Source organism: Trypanosoma brucei, chromosome 10 (assembly GCF_000210295.1).
Source record: "Trypanosoma brucei gambiense DAL972 chromosome 10, complete sequence".
Classification (NCBI taxonomy): Eukaryota; Euglenozoa; class Kinetoplastea; order Trypanosomatida; family Trypanosomatidae; genus Trypanosoma; species Trypanosoma brucei.
In genome coordinates this window covers 3,128,955-3,151,761 of record NC_026743.1, presented here as the reverse complement: position 1 = coordinate 3,151,761, position 22,807 = coordinate 3,128,955, and the positions used below count along the sequence as shown (strand labels likewise).

The 22,807-nt window shown below is 49.3% G+C and overlaps 11 protein-coding genes across 11 annotated transcripts; 10 read left to right on the top strand and 1 right to left on the bottom strand.

Annotated features, from left to right (window-relative positions):
* Positions 1 to 1,119: 1,119 nt before the first annotated feature.
* On the top strand, positions 1,120 to 3,261 carry TbgDal_X16160 (hypothetical protein, conserved; the record flags this gene model as incomplete). The annotated part of the gene is made up of 1 exon (XM_011780478.1): positions 1,120 to 3,261. One exon carries the CDS (start codon positions 1,120 to 1,122, stop codon positions 3,259 to 3,261), a length of 2,142 nt encoding a protein of 713 aa, XP_011778780.1.
* A 275-nt stretch (positions 3,262 to 3,536) lies between these two features.
* Positions 3,537 to 4,136, top strand: TbgDal_X16150 (dynein light chain, putative; the record flags this gene model as incomplete). The annotated part of the gene is made up of 1 exon (XM_011780477.1): positions 3,537 to 4,136. One exon carries the CDS (start codon positions 3,537 to 3,539, stop codon positions 4,134 to 4,136), a length of 600 nt encoding a protein of 199 aa, XP_011778779.1.
* Positions 4,137 to 4,688: 552 nt separating this feature from the next.
* TbgDal_X16140 (elongation factor Tu, putative) lies at positions 4,689 to 6,101 on the top strand (the record flags this gene model as incomplete). Its single annotated transcript, XM_011780476.1, has 1 exon — positions 4,689 to 6,101. One exon carries the CDS (start codon positions 4,689 to 4,691, stop codon positions 6,099 to 6,101), a length of 1,413 nt encoding a protein of 470 aa, XP_011778778.1.
* Positions 6,102 to 6,873: 772 nt separating this feature from the next.
* Positions 6,874 to 7,179, bottom strand: TbgDal_X16130 (hypothetical protein, unlikely; the record flags this gene model as incomplete). The annotated part of the gene is made up of 1 exon (XM_011780475.1): positions 6,874 to 7,179. One exon carries the CDS (start codon positions 7,177 to 7,179, stop codon positions 6,874 to 6,876), a length of 306 nt encoding a protein of 101 aa, XP_011778777.1.
* A 420-nt stretch (positions 7,180 to 7,599) lies between these two features.
* On the top strand, positions 7,600 to 10,953 carry TbgDal_X16120 (hypothetical protein, conserved; the record flags this gene model as incomplete). Its single annotated transcript, XM_011780474.1, has 1 exon — positions 7,600 to 10,953. One exon carries the CDS (start codon positions 7,600 to 7,602, stop codon positions 10,951 to 10,953), a length of 3,354 nt encoding a protein of 1,117 aa, XP_011778776.1.
* A 549-nt stretch (positions 10,954 to 11,502) lies between these two features.
* TbgDal_X16110 (hypothetical protein, conserved) lies at positions 11,503 to 11,930 on the top strand (the record flags this gene model as incomplete). Its single annotated transcript, XM_011780473.1, is given in 2 exon segments — positions 11,503 to 11,532; positions 11,532 to 11,930. Coding segments are annotated over 2 exon segments (429 nt in total).
* A 395-nt stretch (positions 11,931 to 12,325) lies between these two features.
* Positions 12,326 to 16,372, top strand: TbgDal_X16100 (hypothetical protein, conserved; the record flags this gene model as incomplete). Its single annotated transcript, XM_011780472.1, has 1 exon — positions 12,326 to 16,372. One exon carries the CDS (start codon positions 12,326 to 12,328, stop codon positions 16,370 to 16,372), a length of 4,047 nt encoding a protein of 1,348 aa, XP_011778774.1.
* Positions 16,373 to 17,638: 1,266 nt separating this feature from the next.
* On the top strand, positions 17,639 to 18,298 carry TbgDal_X16090 (DNA-directed RNA polymerases II subunit,putative; the record flags this gene model as incomplete). The annotated part of the gene is made up of 1 exon (XM_011780471.1): positions 17,639 to 18,298. One exon carries the CDS (start codon positions 17,639 to 17,641, stop codon positions 18,296 to 18,298), a length of 660 nt encoding a protein of 219 aa, XP_011778773.1.
* Positions 18,299 to 18,694: 396 nt separating this feature from the next.
* On the top strand, positions 18,695 to 19,594 carry TbgDal_X16080 (DNA-directed RNA polymerase II, putative; the record flags this gene model as incomplete). The annotated part of the gene is made up of 1 exon (XM_011780470.1): positions 18,695 to 19,594. The coding sequence occupies one exon, from the start codon at positions 18,695 to 18,697 to the stop codon at positions 19,592 to 19,594; it is 900 nt and encodes a 299-aa protein (XP_011778772.1).
* A 626-nt stretch (positions 19,595 to 20,220) lies between these two features.
* On the top strand, positions 20,221 to 21,069 carry TbgDal_X16070 (30S ribosomal protein S8, putative; the record flags this gene model as incomplete). Its single annotated transcript, XM_011780469.1, has 1 exon — positions 20,221 to 21,069. One exon carries the CDS (start codon positions 20,221 to 20,223, stop codon positions 21,067 to 21,069), a length of 849 nt encoding a protein of 282 aa, XP_011778771.1.
* Positions 21,070 to 21,399: 330 nt separating this feature from the next.
* On the top strand, positions 21,400 to 22,638 carry TbgDal_X16060 (hypothetical protein, conserved; the record flags this gene model as incomplete). The annotated part of the gene is made up of 1 exon (XM_011780468.1): positions 21,400 to 22,638. One exon carries the CDS (start codon positions 21,400 to 21,402, stop codon positions 22,636 to 22,638), a length of 1,239 nt encoding a protein of 412 aa, XP_011778770.1.
* Between the last annotated feature and the right edge of the window lie 169 nt (positions 22,639 to 22,807).

Below are 22,807 nucleotides of genomic sequence, written 5' to 3'. Positions count from 1 at the left end.
GATGTGACTGCAGTTGTAGTGCGCACTGACGACCCATCATGAGCGAGAAACCAACTTTGCGTTTACCAATCTATCTGATTCCTCCCTTCTTCCCCTCGTTACTCTTTTTTCCCTTCTCTTTTGACTCTTGGATCATTGGACTATGCGAAATGTGACATGTTATGGGCACGACACCGCTGCGACGATGAGAAACTGTCTAACGACAGGCGGACCGACACACCCAATGAGGACTCTTGAATGTGTACAAATGTTGAGCAGCGGTGTTGATTGTACCGGCATTTACCGTCCCTAACTCCTTCCTGCTATGTGTGTTTACGCTGCATCTTTATTCACTGTTGCTGTATCGACGCCCATACAACCGCCCCACACCGTGCTTTGCATGCATTGTGGGGTGATACATGTGGCGGAGATGTTCTGCTGCATGGCTGTGTATGAGGACAGAAGTTGTAGTGCGCGACTGAGTGACAACTTAGTGCTGATTGATACCAACGCTTTCAGCGAGAGTGCTGTACTTGACTGACACGTACCTGCAGTAATTTCCCCCATTGCTGTTTCTTCAGTGTTACCTTCTATTTCTGAGGAGGCCCGTAGCCACGGCATGCCTTTTTGGTGGTGCGTTGTGGGTGGTGGCTTTCCAAGAGGCGAGGCGAGTATGTCGGTGCCTTGTGTACACACCGTCTATTCTCCTTTCTTCTAGTTTCTTCCCTGTGATATTCCTTATTGTGCCACCAGGTGTTTGTTGTTTAACTGAATATTGAAGTACACATGTGCTATGGTTATGTTAATGCTCGGTTGTTAATATGCCCGCTGCGTGTCGCACTTTAAGTTGCCACACGGACGAGGCATGGTGCAATATCTACCTGGGGCACTGTTCTAATTCATATGATATTGCTGATACTTTATTTGCCGTCTACCGTAAGTCGGGAAGGGTGCATTTTGCGTTGAGCGGTGGTGAATGACAGCCACTGGGTTTCGGTTTAGCCGTTAAAGTTGCTCGTGTTTTACTTTATTTTCTCTCTTTTTTGTTTATCTACGGGATTGTGTTAATGTGAAATGTGATAATTCTCATTTCATTATTTCTTTGATGAATTAGGTGGAAAATTACCAAACTCTTTTTCCATGAAGGGAGTATTGTGTGAAAGTGGTGGGGGTGAGTGTTGTAGTTTTACGAGGTCATTTCTTTCCACGGTGCAACATCAATTAGCCGTGCAGTGCTGCCGTGTTCTTGCCCAGCTGACAGCGAGTACGAGTAAGTCTTTTCTTGAGGTTGCGAGGCGTGGCCGTAGTCCACAGCGCCATGGTGTGGCAACACGTGATGCCGCAGAAGATCCTTCGGGACGACGTGACGAACTTGGCATGCATCTTGCTGTATATCGTTCCGTACGTAGTGCCGTAGCGGCCTCATGTGCCCTTGGCCACCGCTCGTGTCACATGTTGTGGGGGCCACGGGGCTGTGGCGCGCACCGTCTGCTAAGATTGCTTGCTCAAGACTGTATGGAGGGAAACAATACGTTTGTTTTGTACCTAGACGGTGACGTTCTTAATAGCGACGAAGACGCCCTTCGATCTATTGGGCAACAGATGCTCACTTTCTTGAGGAGCTCAAACTCAAAAAGCTTACGGTCTGCTGATACTTCTTTCAGTAAGGGCACGTTTGATTTTGGAAGTTTGTTTGGCTTTGGCAAGTTGATGGCGCTGGACAAAATATCTGAAGGAGCTGTGCAGACTGACGCCGAATGCCCCTCGCGTACGAAACAAGGCTCCTGTGTTACGAAGGATTTAAAGGTAAGCGGACATGAAAAAGATGGTAAAGTTGGCCGAAAGAGATCACGGTTAGCTGTGCCCGATGAGTTGCTTGATGATGGAAGTGCAAGTGAAGATGATGATTCATTTCATGTGACGTCGACGACCGCCTACGCCATGGGAGGGGCGTCGAGTGCTCTCGCAGCACTTCAGCGTGCCCTTCTGCTAATGAGAACACACGGAACCAATCTCATTGTTTGCATTCGTCGCGTTGAGCGTTTTGGAGTATGGTGCGATCAACTGCTCTATGTGCTTTCTGGCCTTATGCACGAAAGTGATGGTCAAGGGGGAGGAATGTCTCTTGTGATGACATCGTCAACACCAGACATTCGGCAGCTCGAGAAGCGCTTGTCAAGTAGACTAACGTGTGAGGCACGTTGTATCCCCTTGCTTCCATGGAGCGTTAGTTGCGTCGCCCGTGCGTGTCTAGTGGAAGTGAAAGAGCGACTTGAACTGAAGGTGAATACTGTGAAGGCAAGAAATACGAAGAGAGGAAGATTGAAAAAAGTGAGATCTGTGACTGATTCGGGTGCTTCAGGGTGCACCACTTCACATTCGTTTACCGGGTGGCGTTTTGATGCCGTAAGCGCAGGCGTAGCGCAGGATCAGAGCCCGGAAGGAGAAGTCAACGGTTACCTAACTCCACCGGAGGTGATGTTGCTGGAAACAGCCATGCTTGAGATGTCCGGATATGTTCTCACAGAGTTGTCTGCTGTTGCACGTTCTCCGCAACAATCTGTGAGTGACGTTCATTTCGCTCAGCGTATCATGGTGCTATCTGGGCAACTGAGAAGCGTTGGTGCGACGGCGGGAAGAGTAATGACTGCCGTTTCTGCTGTCTTTGGGGAAGTGTGTTCAGGGGAAATTCCTCTCCTTAGCAGTGCCAGTTGTGGTAAACTTTTGTCGTGGTTTGAGAGAACTTCGGCGAAACTGAAAGTTGCGCAAAATATCCGTAGTGCCGTCTTTAGTGTTGCGCCAGAGGCAGTGAAGTCATTGTGGCGTGGTGAATTTACCAATGCGAATCGGAAAAGCGCAGGGTCGGTGAAACCTCTCAGGAATTACGCGCTTTTAGTTGATGATATGCTTTCCGAATGCAAACTCGTTGAACTGGGTTACTGTACCCGGGAAATGTTTTTACTTCTTACGTACGTATACCTCCGCCATGAAGCTGGTGTAGTGCGTACCGTCGTTGACTTGCTGGAGGATGTTGCCTCGTCCATGGGAACACATGCTGCTGCTGCACTTGACCGTGCAGCATTCACCGCAGCTGTCGGGTTGCTTAACCGTTGGCGAATTGTTCGTGTCGGCGGTCGAGATGGCTCGACGGCAGTTTCGTTGAGGGGTAGCCCAGCCAGACTTCGAGAGTTTCTTCAGGAGGTGTTACATCGCTCAGAGTACTGCAGCGAAACCCTCGGTTTGGATACCAAGGAGGTGGCGCGATTGCGCAGCCTCGTGTGATCGTTCCTCCGTTAACATAGATCGTGTTGTTATGTCTCTCCTTATATTGCAACACCTACCGGAACTGCAAATGTGTTCCTTTTTCTTTATATAACTTTGGATACCGACAGCGAGAAGTCGAGACTTTATGGCATTCTCTTTCCGCATTTATTTGTTTCCTTTATTTCTTCTGCAGCTAACGGCTTGTGAACCGCACTTGTTCCGCATTATTTACCCTCCACCTCTTTCCGGTTGTGTAAAGTTCTGCTCCTTTGTGCCCTTAGAGGGTATTTCGTATGTCTGATGAGACGCCTCAGGAGGGGCCTAAAAGCCCGGGGTCTGACACCGCACCCGCACCAGTTGCCGCTGACGACTCACCCGAAACGGTGTCAGGGCAGGAGGCGGGATCTAGTTCCAACGCCGAGAAGGAAGCGATGGGGTCCTCAGCGGCTCCGGCAGCTGCTACGGGACCACCAGCTGGTGCACAGGAAGATCATGACAGCGAGGAGGAAGACACTGCAGCAGGAACCGGGTCGGCGCCGGATGCTGCCGTCGACATTAACGGTGTTCCCGCTAATGATGTGAAGAACATTATCCTGCAGGTCCTTAGCCCTTGCTTTGATGACGAGGGTGGCGAAGATGACGCGCAGCGCTACGACCATATCAAAGCACACGGATGGATTCAACACATTTGCGATGGAATTATGGAAAAACTACTGGCAATGCGCCGCCCCTACAAATTTGTTGTTCACTGTGTAATCATGCGGAAATCAGGTGCGGGCATTCACTTGTGTTCTAGTTGCTACTATGGCCAGGCGGATGGGTGGGTGAACCATGCGCATGACCTCTCTGCGCATGTCTACGCAGTGGTAAGTGTTTATTGGAGCGTGATTTAACTGGGAATGAGGTGTTAACACGGTACGGAAGGCAACACAATCTACATGGGAGGGGAGCACGAGACGCAGGTTTCCTATGAAGTGGAAAGTGCTGTTATAGAGCTAGAGGTGTGCAACCACTGCGCTGCCGCTGTGCCGAAGGGGTTGCTCCGTGGGCCATACTGATGTAAACAAAAATGAGTCAAACATAGAGGAGACACAAGTGGTTAGTCAACGCTCACTTTCCATACGTCACCTTCGCGGATAGCGGTACCTCAGTCCCCAGAGCAACTTTTCTATGTGTAAAGCGGTTCCAAACACAATTTACATTTGTTGGTGTTTCATGCACCTCTACAATGTTCAACTTGTAGCCCAATTTCTTCACATTTCATTTTAGTCGCAAGTGGCCAAAGGAAGCTAGCCCCACAGGTGGGTTTACAAAACAAATACACAGCATCAGGGGAAAAGGTTAGTCCACCGAATAAGGGGATATTTTGTGATAGTTTACATTTGGAGGAGCGCGCATTCCTCGTGCTTTACGGTAACCGAAAGGACAAATTTCGTTCGGTCACTATGTTTCGCGCTGCCTTTCGCTGTTCTCTTTTAAACGCAAAGAAGGAAGCCTTTGTTCGCGGTAAACCACATCTTATCATTGGTACAATTGGTCATGTTGATCATGGTAAGACAACGTTGACATCTGCCATTACGACGGTTCTGGCGAAGGCAGGTAAGGCAAGAGCCCTCGACTATTTTGCAATCGACAAGTCTCCCGAGGAAAAGAGTCGAAAGATTACCATTAACGCTACACACGTGGAGTATGAGTCGGAGAAGCGGCATTATGGTCACATAGATTGCCCGGGTCACATGGACTTTGTGAAGAACATGATTACTGGTGCCGCGCAGATGGATGGTGGCATCCTTGTCGTTGCCGCTAACGACGGTTGCATGCCGCAAACTCGTGAGCATTTGCTTATTTGTTCACAGATTGGTCTTCCTGCCCTTGTGGGCTTCATTAACAAGTGTGATCTTATGCAGGGTCAAGAGGACATGATTGAGCTGGTGGAGATGGAGTTGCGTGAGCTGTTGGAGAAGTACAAGTTTCCCGCTGAGGAAACACCACTTGTACGTGGCTCCGCCGTTAAGGCACTCGAGGGTGACACCGATAGCGAAGCACGGATCATGGAGTTGGTAGCGAAGTGTGATGAATGGATTCCTGACCCACCCCGTGCAACCGAGAAGCCATTTCTAATGCCTATTGAGCACGTCTACGAAATTGGAAAAGACAAGAAATCTGTCATTGTCACGGGCCGTGTTGATCAGGGCCTCATGAAGCTCGGCGCCGACGCTGAGCTCAGTGGCTTCAGTGCGAAGAAGCTAACCGTGAAAGTAACAGGTATTGAAATGTACCACAAGACACTGGAGGAGTGTATGCCTGGCGATTCTGTTGGCGCGAGCATTTTGGGAACTGGTGATACAACGACTTTGTCCAAGGACAACGTTGAGCGCGGCATGGTCCTATCGGCTCCAGGCGCCACTAAACTCTTTAACAAAGTGCGTGCACAAGTCTACGTACTTACTAAGGACGAGGGCGGGAGGCACACAGCTTTTAGTCCCCATTACCGTCCACAGTTGTTTTTTCGCTGTGCCGATGTCACGGCGGATCTCAATTTCCCCGAAAGTGAGCAGAAGGTTGCTGAGTTGAACAAAAAGTATGGGAAGGACGCGGATGAGCAAAAGAAGAAGGATGCAGAGTTGAAGGAGTTCGAAAAGACACTCGTTTGCATGCCCGGTGATAGTCGCGAGTTGGTGCTGACACTTGCCTATCCAATGCCAATGGAAAAGGGGTTGAAGTTTACCATCCGCGAGGGGAAGATCACTGTTGGCTGGGGCGCTGTAACGGAGTGCTTGGCTCTCGACCCGAAAGTTAACATCGAGGGTGTCAAGCAAGTAAAGGCAGTAACGGGGAAGAGCAAGAAAAAGAAGTAAGAATCAGGAACAACACATTAATGGGTATGGGCACGACGTGTCTCAGGTCTAAACGAACGCCATGTTGAGCTGAAGTGGGGAGTATGAGTGAAGAAAAAGGAAAAGGAGGTAAACGGGGTTTACACTGAAAGAAGTGATGGTCAAAGCTGAGGATACAACGCGGTGGTGGCCTCACTGTGGGAAAAGTGGAAAGAGAAACGGTAGAGTGCCACTGGTTGGAGTTTGTTTGGTGTTCGAAAGGGCTATATGCACGAGGGGAAAAGGTAAATAAAAAATAGTCGAAGGAAAGGAAAGATGAGGAGGAAAGACACGACAAAATTTCGTCGGAGCACACGCAGCGCTTCTGTGACTGGTGCGGGCACAAAGAACATGAGGATGCACCCACCACAACCTCATTGTTGGTGACTGGTCTTCGAAATATGTGTTATCAGTTAATGATTAGTTCTCAGTGTCGAGAAGTGAGGTGGGGCCCCGGACGTTAAGTTTTCTCTTGAGTGTCGTCAGTGATGGTAGCGGAGGCTGGGAGGGAATTGTTTGCGGGGAAGAGGGAAGCGTGGTGTGTACACAAAGGTTAGTCGTTGTCGCGGGTGCTCAAGGGGAGCGGATGTTACGGCGATGAGATTTGAGAACGTGCATTCAGTTGCATTAATAGCTGTGTGGATTGGTACCTTCATTCCATAGGTGGGGGGCGGCTACCTAGCTCAAGGGAGATTTTTCTTTTTGTTACCTCTATCTACGTTTCGGCACATTTATATGTGAAAATATTTATCGCTCATTTTATTTTTTCTTTCGATCCTGCGTCTTCTCCCTCTACTACGTGGCTGACGCTATCGTAGGTCACCGCGAGGGAATAGAAGGGAAGAAGTAACGGAGGGGAAATGCAATGGAGAAGGGTAAGGAGATGTATGCGGCGGTGCTGACAACCCTCTGCGGTTGTTGCTGGTGTTGCGTTTATCGTGTGTTTTGTTATGCACTTCTGCGGTGAAGGGTATTGAGAGAAGTTGGTGAACCACGACTTTATGGCTGCGTGTGCATGGTGGAAGTCGATGCACGCGTTGAGTGGTGTGGGGCGATACATTACTCTCGCAATGTAGGAGCGTCACAGATTTTACTTTTTCGTTTTCTTTTTTTGAACACTATTACTAATATTATGGGAAATGCCCTTTTCGCCCCAACTGAACGACAGGAAGAGGGGTGTAAGTGAGGTCTAGCAGTTTAAGGACAAAGAGAAAAAAGGTAGGAACTTCCATTTAATGAGATTCCTTAACCACAATACCAAAAATTGTCGCTTCTTTACAACAGCACCCCATCGCTTAGAGTTCGTCTTCTTCAAACTGGTTTAATAACTTCTTGCGTCTTCTTCTTTCAAGTTTCCTTCTCATTGTGCCTTGGGGTAATAACAACAAAAGGGAAGTTGGTAGTGCCATCGGGGGCACTCGTACGAAGTGGGAAGGCGCTAAGTGCGTAACATTATCCCACTCGAAGTTCCCTGGAGCCGATGAGTACTCCCCCGCATGCAAGGGAGGCGGGTGCCATTGTGACGAACACGCCACTTAGCATTGCCACGACTACGGCTACTGGCGGTGTTGTCTCATCGCCGTGCGGCGCCGCACCAGGGACAACCGTGACGTCCCGTGGCCGAGTACTGAACACACAATATCAGAAAGAGGTAACGAGCGCCACTGTGAAGGAAGTTGATGTGGTTCGGAGAGGCCTTAGATGTGTTGAGACGCGCATTCATCAGCTGGAGTCTCGTGTCCAGCACGTTAATCCTTGGGTTGTACAGCATATGTGGGAGACACTCTGCGAGCTCAGAGATAAGGTGGGGCTGGAGTATGATAAGCCGGATGAGAATGTGTGGATGGAGGGGACACACTCAGGTAATATCAGGTCGTCCCGTTGTCCGGGGGCGGTAACTCAAACCAAAGGGACATCATCCTCATTTTTGAAAGACGGAACTAAAGGCATTCAGGTCCAAAGAGGACGCAGCGCAGTACGGTTAAATGATAATAACACCAACGACGCTAACAATCTGAACACACTTGTCTCCTCTGAGAGCGATGATAACAGTTCTTCCGGATTGTGTGGTGCAGGGACAGTTGATGCAGGAAGCAGCTGCAGTTTTGGTGCTGCTTCGAAAGGAATGCCCCGACCTCACCGTAGAGAATCTCTTGCTAAGAGTGTGTTGAGGGTAGTTCGGCAGCTGCCGTCAGTGGAATGCCAGTGGGTGTTCTGGCGGCTTGAGCAGCAGGAGTACACCGCTCGGCAGCGAATAGCGCTGGATGAAAATACATATCGGAATACTCTTCTCGTCCACTTGGCGGGGCGCCTCTCAACTGCTTCCACTGTCTACACTGTTCGCCGACACAGCAAAATGGTGGTTTCTCCATCCCGAAAACGGGGTAAACAGAAGCAAAGGGGTAGGCGCGGAATGTACGAATCCAGTGTGCTAGATACTGATAGTAGTAGTGATGAGGAGGGTGTTTTTACCATGTCTAACTGGAGCGGCAGTAAGGATACAGCTGCTTGCGGTAGGTCTTGCGATAACACCACCGCGCAACTGGATTCGGTGATTGGAGTACTGCTGAACGACCACTCCTTCATGGAACAAATTACAAGTAACGTTTCTCAGCGGCTCGCTTCACTTATTGAACAAAGCGATTCGTTTCAAGATAAAGACATGTCACCAAAGAACGCTCTGCCATCGGCATTGCTTCTAGCTATTGGTGATACCGTAGAAAAATTCGCCAAATCACACCACGAATCCCTCTATCAACAAGTGCAGGGGTACTTAACGCAACAGCGGGAACTAGGTAGGACACAGGAGGAGCGCCTGTGGTCCTGTATCGCTGAGCATGAGGCTGCATGGTCGCGCCGTGCAACGGAGGATCGTGCAGTAAGTTGTGAATTGCTGGAGCAGCAACAACGTTTTCTTGCCCTGGGGAAAGAAGATGCGGATTCGTGCCATGAGGTGCGGAGGGAGTTGTTAAAGTTATGTGCAGAGGTAATTCACGCTACGGAGCGTGTTTCCACTGAAGCATCTTGTACCTTAGTACCAAGCGTCAGGGAGGATCGTGCCGAACGGTCACAAGAGGTGCGGTCCACACAAGACGACGCATTAGAACTTCGTTTAGACGTGTTATCAGCATCGGTTGCCCAACTTCATGGGGAATTGGAGGGACTACGGCTAAAGACCGAAGCCGCAGAAATTTTGTCAGGCGTAAAGTCAACAGAGTCCACTCAGGGTAAAGTTAGCAGAGAGCAAGAGAAGCAATTATCTTTTTTGCGGGCGGCTGTGGAGGACATGCGGCAGACGATTTCTGTCCTTGTCCAGAACTCGAGTGCAGCAGAGGAATGGGCTGCAAAATGTAAGGTTGACGACACTCAGTTACGTGGGATAATCGACAAACAGAAGAGAATGGAGGACGAAATAAGGTTGATAGTCACTGCGTCTGGCGCTACGCTCCCTATGCCATTACCGAGTCACGACATTCAAGCGGGAGCGACACCACCCAGTGGTGTTACTGCCATGTATCCGATATCGGTGGAAGATGCAGTTTTGAATGCTCAGCACACTTTGCTCGCCGTTGTGAAAGGTGGAGAATCGCCAAAGGCTCCATATGCCAGAGCACTTTCAGCTCTTTGCACCACACTTCAGCACATAAGTGACTTATATAAACTAGGTACCGGTACCTTTGGAAGTTGTCTGCGTCTTGTTCTTTCTTCGGACCCCTCGTCGTTACCCTTTGAGATTGGTATCGTGTGCCAAAACTATCTTTGCAAGCATTCTGCTTCGGAACTGAAGGAGGCAATTCAGGTTCTCAATGTGAACCAAATGGTCGGGAAGATTCTGCGTGACTGTTACCGCTGGATTCAGTCACACGTCCTTGTTTTCTATTCTTTTGCGAGTGGGAGGCATCCGCTTTCTTGTGAAGCTTCCAGTGAAGACCTCCCGCTGGCACACTCGAAAGAGATAGGTTCAAGTCCCGCGACACAATCGGAGGGGTTTCTGTCCAGCAAAAGGACAGTGACTCCTCAACTCAATAACAGGACAACACAGGGATTACCACAACCGCGGAATGAAGTCGACGTTTTGCGTGGCGCTCCACATGATGTGGGTTGTGCTGGCGCGGTTCCTTTTGGCGCCCAGTCTGTTGGCGGCCGTGATCGGAGCACCGTTTATAGCGATGGAATTGCCACGCAGCACCTCCGTCATTGTGAACCGCAGGCACCACAACTTCCTTCAACGAACCCTACAACGGAGGAGGCGGGCACGGAGCATAGTCCACTTCGATCAGATGGCACGGCGGACTTACACAAACCTTTGATATGGTGCCCTTCTGTAGCAACTCTTGTGGAAGCTTCGCAAAGCAACGCTTCGCAGTGGCACGCCCACCATTCGGCCAACTTGTCGCTCATTAGTGGAATACATTTGCCATCGCGCGCCAAGGATGGTACGGAAGGAGTTCAATACACCGAACAATCACTGCTCAGTGATATCACTGAATACCCCGCTCTTGTTGTCCCATCTGCGAACTGTTCCCACATCCAGCCGAAAGGAGAAAGTAAGGAAAAACATGTGACTGGATATGGGCACTTAGTAGGTACGTTGACCATGTCGCCTGTAGGGCTACCACAGTCGCTTGAGAGATGTCCTCAAAGTGTGGGCTGTTCTTTGCATTCGTCGGGCAGTCCGTTAGCTCCGCCATCACATCAGTGGGAATCCATGAAGGACCGTAATCTTGTGAACGGTAGCAGAGCTATGGTGAGCGACCAAAGTATATCCACTACCTCAAACAGAGAGGGTCGTTCCCAGGGAATAACACTGTCGCCTTCGACACCCGCAGGCTAGACAACTTATCCTCTTGCATCCCACCACAGTTTCTTCTTTACGCCGTTGCGTGGCAGTTGCATGTTCCGTGTTGACGTAGCCACCACACGCATGTACCAAAACACTTGCACCTCGAGCAGTGGTCTGCCCGTTGCGGCGTGTGTGCGCGTGTTTGTGTCTTACCAACGGCAGTAGTGTCAATAATTTTGTGGAGGAGAAACCATGCGGAGAGTTGAGCTGGCAACACTTTAATCGATCCTGAACAAGTTCAAAGAGGTTGAGGTGGGTGTAGTGTGAACCTTTTCAGTTTGTAATCACCGCGTTTTCTTGTGTCATTACTTGTAACATTTCCTTTATTTCGCACCACCGCTTTGCCATTTTTTTTCTTTTTTAAGGTATGCGGAATTTCTTTTTTTTTTTCCTTGGCGGATGATATTGCTGTGGAAAGACTCGTATCACGGGGATAGGTTGAGTGTCTTCCGCCTAGAATTGTTTGTGGTGTATCGCTTCCTCCCTCCTTTCGGCACATAACCTTTCTTTGATGCTCACTCCCCGGTTGATTCGCCACACATGCACAACATTTATCCCATACTTTCACTTTTTTTTTGAACAATGATTTTCATGTGTTTATTCATAGGCAACCTGACCTGTGTGGCTCAGGAAGTGGCTTAGTTAATATAGAAAAAAGGGGTAGTCGCGTTAAGTCAGGTGTGACGGCTAGAGCAACGGCTGTCAGTTTTGTTTTGATCAAAAGTGAATATAACTGTCTGCAACAACACTGCAACTCAACACGCAGACTGTGTCAAATATTATATTTTTTAGTATGCTCCAGGCGCAAGGTTCTGGGCGCACAACAGGTGCGTATTATTGCCCTTGCTGCAATATATACTGCAGCGACAGCCGCACGGCCCAACAGCACCTTGCCGGACTTTCTCACAAAAAGAAGAGCGGGGAGTTGGCGGCTGACAGGAAGCGATATAAAGATGACGCCTGCTTGACACCTGCTGATGTGATGGCTCTCGTGGAACGCAAGCGGCTGGAGTTGGGTGCAATTCCTTGGAGCCAACTACGCGTGCAAGAACAGGAGAAAATGGATGTTAACACTCATTAAGGGCGCAAAGAAACTGTTCTTGGTTTGGATTTTGGGTATCTCAAACGAGTTGTCTACTGTGGAGGCTTTACTTTTACGCATATGTATGTGTGTACATTTCCCCGAGCTTCTTAACACATGCATAATTTTTTTCCCCCTGCTGAGTGCATTTGTTGTATGATATGCTGTTGAACATCATTCCCCTCATTTCATTTTGTGTGTATACCTTTTGTTGATAGCTAAACGAAAACCTTCAAGGAAGGTTAGTGTAAGAGCGCTCTGTTAAGCTCTGTGTGTCGCGCAATGGATCAATCATGCAACGAAGCTATTCAAATACTCCAGGAGGTACTTACAAACGCAGATCTACGTGCTGTGGCTGCGGGAGGACAAACGGGCGACTCTGAGACGTCAACAACACCACATTTGCCCATGGAGAAGAAACTTGCCGCCGTTTGCATGCTGTTGCGCGAACATTCACGAGTTTTACTAGAGCAATTGTGTAGTGTTAATGAGACGGCTTCAGGTGGAAGCTTAAAGTCTCCTCAATGTAACGCTGCAAATGAATTCAACGACATTAACGGTTACGCTTTACCGAGGATAGTTGATACCGCGTTGTTTGTGCGTAAATCCCAGCTTCTGCGGGAGCGCGTCCGGCGCGTAAACTCCACGCTCGGTAGTGTGAAGCACGTCGGCTTACTGGGCGATAGCTCTACTGGGCGACGTGTTATAACGGAGCGGGCCCACGCTGCAGTAAAAGAACTTCTAGATGTGGTGTTTACAGTTGCCTCGACCCTCTCTGTTACGCCCGTTTTGACCTTTTCTACCCAAGGTGGGGAGGACGTGGCTCCACGAGCCGTCAAATTGCCCTCAGACGAGTTTTCCGCGGAACCCTTACTGGAGCACTCAGAACTTTGTAGACAAACGCAGGATCATATAGTTACAAATTATCTTATATGTCACGAAGATGGCGCAATTAACTTGCCTCACCGCAATGAAAAGGGATTAAGCACAATGAAGGAAGAGAGCAACGGTTACCGTAGTACAACAGGGAAGTTCCGTGTTGCCGTACTTAGCAAATCATTCCGCGGACCTCTCTGGCAGGGCCTGCTGCTCGAAGAGAACGCGATAGTTGACGATATTGATGGAACGCACTGCACGTGGAAGGATATCTTTGCGAAGGATGTAGGTGAGGCGTTTGGCATCAACGCCCACTCTGTTTGGAACATACGCGCTCTCGACGTTGGCACAGAATGTGGGAGCGGTGCTGTGCAGCGGGTGCAGTTTCACATTCGACTTCCTGCCTCTGTAGATGACGCCAGAGCCGAGCTGCTTCTACGGCAATGTGAGTTCTCGGGCTTGCTTGCCCAATATACTCGATTGGAGGAGGAACTGGAGTCTGGTGGTGCTGGCTTTGCCAGCTCCCCAGCCGTAAAAGATGCCAATAATGGCCACTGTGAACTAGATGACGCCCCTCTGAATACCCATGGGAACGACATTTGGAACGGGAATAAATTACAGAGGTACAACGATATAAATGACGAGTCCACTCTTTCAACCTTTCCAATCACGTTGAGGGAAGAGGAGGCGCCTTCTTCTGGTCCACCTAGTCCTAACGAGGCATTTCATTATGATCCTGTTGGGCACACGGTGCGGTGGCCGCAGCAACCACCTGAGAGAGAAAGTGAGGTTCTTGGTACAGGCGGGGAGGGGCCGACACTGTTTCAGGCACGACTGAATTTGGCTAGTTCAGATGCTGCACCCGGTAATTCCGTAGCGAATTTGGGGGTGGAAAGTCATGATGCCGACGATGCGTCGCAGGCACACGGTGCTGGCCCCTTACCGAACCAGGGGGATGACATCAGTAACTCACCGTCACTTCAGCCAAATAGCTTCTCTGAGGATTTACTCCCCATTTCACTGTTTTCTTCCTCACAGCCGCAAGAATCATGCGATGTAACGAAAAAACAAACCTCCGTTCTGCCGCAAGAGCAGAGCATTAACCGGGAATGGCTCTCCCAACTGCCCCCTCAACCTCCACAACGGCGACCGTACGCCAGTCAACAGGATGCCCTGCAGCTCCTCACAACGCGGCACAAAAAGACATTTTCTGGTACTGACTGGGATATAACAGTTAGCAGATTTGAAGATGATATTATTCAGACATTTTCGTCCGAAGTCACTGCACTTTTTGAATTATCGAGGGAGTGTGTGAAGGACGTTGAATTTTCCCACGAGGATAACAGTATTGTTTTTGGGTTGGTGCACGACCGCTATCTATTGGAGGATGAAATAAATGCTCTTATTGCTGTATTTGACTTCCCTCAAGTGCTCAAAATTCACAAGCGTTGCCTCAACCATGACAAACCGACCGCCGTCCGATTTGACTGTGCTGCTGCGCATGGAGCGGGAGGTTTGCACGATCGTATCGACGAAAACAATGTGGTGACCACTGCACCACTAAATGATTTATTGAGCAAAGAGGAATGTTGTGCAACGCCACGGGGGCCGAACACGAGTGCTCAGCTCTTTGTCGATGGTGGAGGTAGTAATCCACTTGAAGGAGAGGATGAGTGTAGTGATATAGCTGGTATCGATTGGAGACAACAGCAGGAATTTTTTCTTCCTTCTCACGAAGATTCACTTACGCCAGACAACGAGCCAGCAACACTTACCCATATCGCGCTTCTGCACGACGTTCCGCTCGAGTTGCTTATCGCTTCAAATCCGCACCTCGCCACGTTTGACGTCGACATGCCCCTGCCCCAGTCTGCCAGGCTCCACATCCCACGGTATGGGCCCCTCACAGAAACACTTAGCATGTCGCCGTCCCTACGAAGTCAAACACCCCCATCACGCCGTGTCAAACAAGAAATGAATTTGAGAGCCGTAGCTATGAAACTAGGTGTCAGCGTCCGCGAGCTGCGGCAAAGCAATTCTCACCTTGACCGTTATGGTGACACAGAACTTCTACCATTGAGTTGCAGCATTAACGTCCCAGCACTGCTTGTAGCCTCTGCTGATATTGGTAGTTTTAATTCCTCTCAACGAAGCAGCCCTCATTCAGTGGTGCGCGCTACGAATCGTACTCTGGACCAACAGCTTACCACAACTTGGCGTGGAAAGGACGGAACGCGTTACAGCTCGTACCAGGACCACATACCAGGGGCCGGTGAGCAACCGTCTGAAAGTTTTCCCCCCAAGAAACCGTGTAGTGAACGAACCCTCGCACGTGTTGAATCACGTTCACCCTCTCTACTATCTCGTAGCGAGTCCAACAAGGAGCGCCGCTGGCATTTTACGCCGTGGAGCGAGGGCGGGTCACCTAGTGCTCGTACTGCTCCGCGGAGTAGCACGGCGCGCTCAATTCCTCCGTTCATAGAAACTGCGGTCCGTGTTATGACACGTGCAGTCATGAAGTTTTTGCTGCTTCGTTTTTTCGCCAAGTGGCGGTTCTATGCACGAGTGAAGGGTCACCAAGCGGTTAAGCAACCGAAGACCCTTTACATGCAACTGAAGAATCCCTCCCGTGGGGAAGCGCAGAGACTACCGACAACGGGAGGCAGCAATAGATCGCAGGATGTGGTTGCGGAGAAGAGATCTCGACCACAGGTGAGTGATCTGCGAGCACGGTTACAGGAACTGAAGAGGAACAGTGGAACCCAGTCACAGCCAGGTGCAGCGCCGCGGTCCATTTCCAAAAGCGTACCTCGAAGGGATCCATCGGCGACCAGAGAGGGGAAAATGGTATCTCCTGCTGTTGTAACAGGGGGGAGAGGGAGAAAAATGACGCCCGTGGCATCCGCACCGGTAACTAATCGAACAAGTGAGGAGGGAAAGCAAAAGGATGAGTATGGAAGGCAAGGTCGCGCAAATCAGCGAGCACCGTCTGCGGGATCGAGGTTGAGGAGGGTATCATCCGAAGGCCGTGTTTCATCTCCTGAAAAGACTCAGCGTGGTGGAATGACCAAGTACCCGCAGCGCTCTAGAAGTCTGAACAACCAATTACGTTTCACTTCAGCCAATCCTTGCAGCACAGGTGCCCGCTCGCAATCACCCTCGTGCGAAATCAGGCTCAAAACAGGAGAGCCAATGATGCCGGAGTGGATACCCATAGGGCTAGTTATCTCCCCTGAACGACTTACCGTTGAGGCGCAAACGGCAGAAGCTTCTGCCTCCGGTATTGAGCGGGGTGATATTATTATGGAGGTAGATGGAAAACGTGTTCGCACAATCAGGGATGTTCGCAGTGTGTTGTCCAGTGGACTTGCTTCGCATGTATTTGTGACGGTGCGAAAAAGAAATAAAGCAATTGCCGCGTATCGGATCCCACGCAGTGACGGTTGCAGATAGAACGACTCAACGAAAAGCCGCGGTAAATACCGGCCGCTGATAGGTATATGTGGAGAAGAGGGAAAGGGGCGTAGTGTGAGGTTGTAATATTTAAATAGCTACCTCTGTCGTTGTCAGGAACTGGAGACCTAACGTATGCTGCACAGATACTTTGGCAGTGAATAATTTGTGCCGGTGACTGCAGTCGACAATGCCCGCTCACATTTGCAGACGCCGACGAGTAGCTGGAGCCGCTGCTAACATAACGAATAAAATTACAGATTTGTGATGAATTGCCTGCCGAATTTCAGTAGATGTAATCATATCAGAGGCACTTACTGAAGGAAAATACAAAAGGCGGGAGGAAGGGGCCAGTGGTAGCCGCCGCCAGCCTTCAACCCGCTCCTTTTTTAGTTTTTACTTGCAGACGGGTGTGTTTGTGTGCGTGGGGAAGGGAGCCAATTATTTAAAAACCTAGCTTTGTCCTTAGTTTACAACTTTTCTTAACCTTATTTAGTACTCAGAAGCCCTTTTGATTTCTCTGTGCTGTCGTGCCGTGTCCAGCCAGCCGCACCAGTGTGAATGTTGTTTTTGAATGTGGCTCCTTTCCTATCTTCCTCTTCCTTTTCTGTCCTTCTCTGTTTTTTTTTAAGTTTACTCATTTCTGTATTTATCAACGGAAGTAGTTTTCCTCCGTGATGCAAAGACCTTGGTACAAACACTCCTGCTTCCACCCTGTCTGTTTCTTTGTACGCACATGGGAGCAGAAACGTGTTGTGGTTTTAAGTTTTTATCCCCCCTTTTCCATGGTTGTAAGTGATTGTTATGCAGCGAGCAGATTGTTAAGGTTTCTGCTGGCACGTGATCTTTTACCCCTTTTTATTCCAGATGAGTGCCTCCTGCTGCTTTAAGGCTGTGTAAGTAAGCCCACCTAAGAGTCGTGGTGCAACGTTTTTTATTTACCTATAGAGTGGGATGAAATCTTATCCAGAGCGATAGAGTCAATATAACACAGCTTTTTCTGTGTTTGTTCATTTGTTTACTTATATGTGTGCACGGTGGGCTACCGGTAGGCTAAGCGCAATTTCATTGCACCTTTTCACTGGTTTGCTTATCCCCTTCAGGTTTCCGTACTTTGCAGCTGAGTGCTCCTTTGTCCTGTGGTGATCATTGCCTTTTATTTTGACAAGATGTTTGGTTGACTTTCCGTCTCATTTTCTGTTGTTGGCTTTTCGTTACGCTAATGCAATCTGTAGGTAGGATAGGGGAAACCAGCGACGACATACAATGAGCAGTGAAAGCTACGCCATCGGCCAAGAGGAGCTTGTCTATGATCGTATGTTTCGGGTGATGAGGACGGTGGGGGAGATGATGAGGGACCGGAAGTATCAAGTCCCGAGCAGCATCATCCCGGAGACGGTTGGACAGTTCTGTGAGCAATATGTAGACAGAGAGGGGAAGAGGATTTACCGTGAGCGCATGACGGTACCGTGTGAACGTGTCGGTGGCACGCACCGCAGTCGGGCCATGGTGTTCTTTGCTTCTGAACTAGGAATGGAGGGGATGAAGGGGTACTGCCAAACAGCGATGGATGCGAATTGCGAACGCGTAATCATCGTAACACATGGGAAGGTAAATGCTACAGTTAAGCGTTATGTGGATTGCATCAACCGTAGCGGCACTGGTCAAAAGGTTCAGCTGTTCGACGAGGATGACCTTGTGGTGAATATCACTCATCACGAATTGGTACCCAAACATACACAGCTAGAGGACGAGGAGGTCAAGGAGATGCTTGAGGCTCATTCATTGGAGCTAAACATGCTACCACGTATTCTCTCAACTGATCCTGTGGCAGCTTACTTGGGGCTGGAGCGCGGTCGTGTCGTACGAATCGAGCGGAAGAGCGTATCGGCCGGTTTCTACGTTACGTACCGACAGGTAGTGTAGGGGTCACGCGGTATCCTTTGTGCTTTCCACGGCTGCGACTGTTTCGTTCTGGCACAAGCCCTTAACGAAACCACAAATATATATATATATATGACAGTATTATTTCTACCCATTTATAACAAGGTGTGCATGGCGCAACAAGTTTTCTAATGCCTTTGTTGTGTCAGAACTCACCACATACTGTTACGTTGCCGAATAGCGAAAATTTCTTACTTATACATCTTTCTTTACCATTTCATTCTCGCTGCCTGCCCTTTTATTATGTGCACGCAGGGTGGCGCATTAAAATATAGGCTCTTCCGTTTAATAGTCCAGACAAAGCAGTACAACACGGAACAAGCATACCCCCATTAGCAACTATACCCTCCCTCGTTTAGTTCTCCAGCACGATACAATATGGATTCCGTCAAAAGTTTCAAGATGATACGGTTGTACCGCGCATTCAATACTGTAATTCAAATGGCCATTGACCGTGGTTTTGTCGTAAGTCATCCGTCCGATGTTGCCAATGCAATCCGCGATTCAAGGTTGTACGATATAACGGATGGCCTGAATTACCAGTGGTTTACCCAAAGATGCTCTTCTTATTTACAACGTCACCGGCAGACGACCGCTGAAGAAGAAGAGGAGGCGAAGCAGGAAGGGAGGCCGGGAAAGGATCCGTCGAAATCGAAGCGTACAAAAGCGCTCCGTGATGCTTCACAAGATTTCCTTTACTCTTCGCTGGAGCTTGTGTGTAAGGGGTCATCCTCTCGAATCGGTTTCGGGGGTGGGGCAATCAGTTGCAAAACGGAAGATGAGGTGGATGGAAGGGGCCCCACAGCCGAGCCTTCTAGTCGAAAAAAGAACGAAACAATTCTGTGTGCGTTCTTTGTTCAATCACTTGGCGTGGATGTCCTAAATAACCTTCGAGAGGTGGCACAACGGAGAAATGCCAGTTCTATGATCGTTGTGGTTGGGTCTAAGGTTCGCGGAGGTCGGCGAAGTATCCGTGAAGCGGGAGGCGGCCTCCATCCCGGTACAACAGGGCAGGTTATTCGGATTCAGGTATTCGAGGAGGATGAGCTCGCATACAACATATCAAGGCACCAATCGGTGCCGAAACACGTGCCGATGACGGATGTTGAAGTCCGGGCGTTCCTGGAGCAAAGGAAGCTGATGATTACGCAACTTCCGCGTATACTTAACGACGACCCAATGGTTGAGTATTTGGACCTTCCCCGCGGAAGCATCATACGGATCGAGCGTAGGACCGATGAAGGCTCAACGTACGAAATGTATCGACATGTTATTTAGCTACGATACCGCTCGTCTCTTTTTGGGAAGTTGTGACTGCAAGTGAACCCAAAATGGATGCATTCCTTCATTAAATGCAGGGTATTCGATTCAAACGATGCCCTCGGTTAACACCAACTGTGATGCGTTTATAATATTTTTTTGTGTAAAGGATGGACGATTGCTAACGCGTTGGTGCCACATTAAGAGGAAAATAAATGCATAGGTAACAACTGTTTGGGTGAAAGTACACCTAGGGGTTTACCCGTTGACCACCTTACCTAGTGCTTGTACTTGTTTTTACTCTTCTTCCTTTTTCGATACCAGTTCCTCACTTTTCGCCGCTTGACAGGGTTTAACTCTGTGGACGGAATTACGGTACGGTTCACTAGAAAACCCCAGTGGTTTATTCAAATTTTCTTGCCGGCCAGTGCACCACTTTCTTCGAGTTGTAAAACCTTCCTACAATTTCATTCGCGGTGGCACGGCGAAAGGTGAGAGCTGGTAAATAAGAGATACAGATAGGGGCGCTTTCGCCTTGGAAGGTGCACGCCGAAGAGGGGGACGTATCTTTGTTGTGAAATAGGTAAGTGGTAGGGTTTCGAAGTGTACCTGCGGACCTTGAGGAAGTGGATTAGCTGTTTAGAATGCTCCGCCAGTCGCTTCTTTCTCTGGCGAAGGTTTACGGGGCGGTGCCCCCTTTAGGTGCGGCGCAGGGGCATCGTCTTCTGCATGGGAAGCGAGAGCGAGAAGGGAGCCTCTTCGCTGTTGCCAACGATGTCAAACGGGATGAGAGATTGCTCCGCCAGCAGTTGAACGCGCTGCTGGAGGAGGAGCGAATGCCAATGCAGGCGCGACTGCAACGCAATGAGGCAGTCAGTTCCCATGAAGCTGTACCACAAACCCCACTCGTTGATTTACCGGGAGTAGAGCGCCGGCGCGACCTCCCTGCTGATCCTATCACGAGGCTTTTCTTTCAGCATAAGGGGGACCATGCGTTATACTACGGGACGTACGACAAACCGAGCGTCCAGGATGACGACCGAGTCCAGATAGAAAAGCGCGTGCCGCGCAGGCGGGAGGAGAACTTGTATACTCCAATATATGACTTCTGTCATCGGATTCGGGAGGCAACGGAGCAACGGAAGCGGTTCGTTGTCGTACCGTCCACCATTGAAACACGAGGATGCGCGCGGGTAATGCACGACCACGGTCTCGTGGCTGGGTTTCGTGACTTTCATAACGACCGTGCCTTCGCGGTGGAATTGAAATACTTTCAGGGGGACTCTACAATCAATGTCATTGAACCTTGTTCGTATGACGGAAGAACAGAGTTCGAATGGAGTCCAAAGATGATGCGGCGGCTGCTCAATACGCATGGGATACACAACCGCCTTGTCGTATATATCTGCAGGACGGCAGACAATCGAATTATTGACCACATTCACGCCGTAAAGGAAAACATTGGGGGACGTGGGTTGATGATGGTACACTAGTCGCGATGGGAGTTAATTCTGTAAGTGTATGGTTACATGCTTTATCGCAATAAACGTTACGTAGATGTGTTTTTCCCCTTCCATTTGATCACTCTTCCTTTTGTGGGAACCCTAGAGGGTGAGCGTGAAAGAGAAGGGAGAGAAGGAAGGACAGCAGGCATCAATTATATTTGATAGCGTATTTCTATTTATTTTTTCTTCATATTTTTATTACGTAAGTACGTGCACAAAGGATCTGCTTCTTGTATTTTACCAGGCACCTAGTATCACGACTCCTCTCGCGTTAAATTGGAGGGAAACACTAAACGTAGCGGAAGGAGGGGAGAATATATGGGAGTAGTAGACTTACTCACTTCTACGCGGTGCGAGGACCTGTCGTCGCCGGTGGTGCCACAACTGTCGTACCTCTTCGAGTATGTATTGAGTCCGGTATACAAATATGCGGCATCGCTTTACCCAACAACATGGACCCCAAACAAAGTGACGCTAACCGGTATTTTTGCAACAGTCGTTTCATCATTGTTACTGCTTACAGCTATGCCACTGAACACATTTTTTGAACCCCCGTTCGCGACGTTTGTTCCCGGCTCGTATTTCCTGATCAAAAGCCCTAAGTGGATGGATGCCCCGGGTCCTTCACCGCTTTACCCATCAATGCTGCAGCCATACTTTAACTCTGTGTTTACACCCACATCCATGCTGCTACTCTGTGGGTTTCTCAACCTTATTTACTGTGTTGCTGATAATACTGACGGCTGCCTTGCTCGTCGCTTGAAGAAAACCAGCAACATTGGTGAATATCTAGACCACGGGTTAGATTGTGTTACTTCGTTGATGTCGACCTGCGTTTCAATGTCTGTACTTGGATTCTCGTTCTCCAATGTTGCAGTCACGACTGCCCTTGTGGCCCTGCCCACGATTCTTTCGCACACGCTCCACTATGAGAAAAATATCTTCATATGGGGCAATCGGTTTGTGTCTGTTGACGAGGCAATGTTGTTTTTCTTTCTTACGAGTTGGATATCACTTATGTTCCCTAATGTTGGAAAAGCAACATTCTCACCTGCCCTCCTGAATGCGGTACTCCCTGAGTCGTGGGCACGGCAACTGATTCCTCTACGGTGTATCGACGCAGGGCTTGTCGTATGTTGGATCTCGCAGTGCTTTGTCCTCGTGAATATTGGTGCGAAAAGCAAAAGCATGTTTCTTCGTCTTCCAACGATCATGTTGGTTCTCAACTTGGCTCTGCTACTTGCCATCATACCGTGCCACGCTGTCCACATAGAAAAGGGTGGGTATGGGACCTATACCTTGGGGCCCTTCTCGTACGTTGCTTTGTGGATCATTACCATGGCATGCACGTGTAGTTCCATTGTTCACATTCCCATTTACGCACATTGCGCAAAACTGCCGCAAACCGATCCGCTGCCACTTGCAGGTGTTATTTTGGTCTGTCTGATATTCGTTAGCTGCCCGCCAACTGCAGCGGTGCTAGCTGTTGTATGCCACGTTGGGCAAATATGGTGGAATGTGCGAAATCTTGAGGGCTCCGTAAGGAAAGTGGAGTGACCGCTCGCGCTGGTGGAGGCCTTACTGTATGACGTAAAACTTAGATTTAAAAATTGTTTTTTTTCCGCCACATACTAAAACAACGACGTGGAAGCGCGGAATGATGACCAGGGAAGAAGGGCGTATGTTTTGCATTCCCCAAGTGGTCGAATGATGGCTTCTGCGCTAC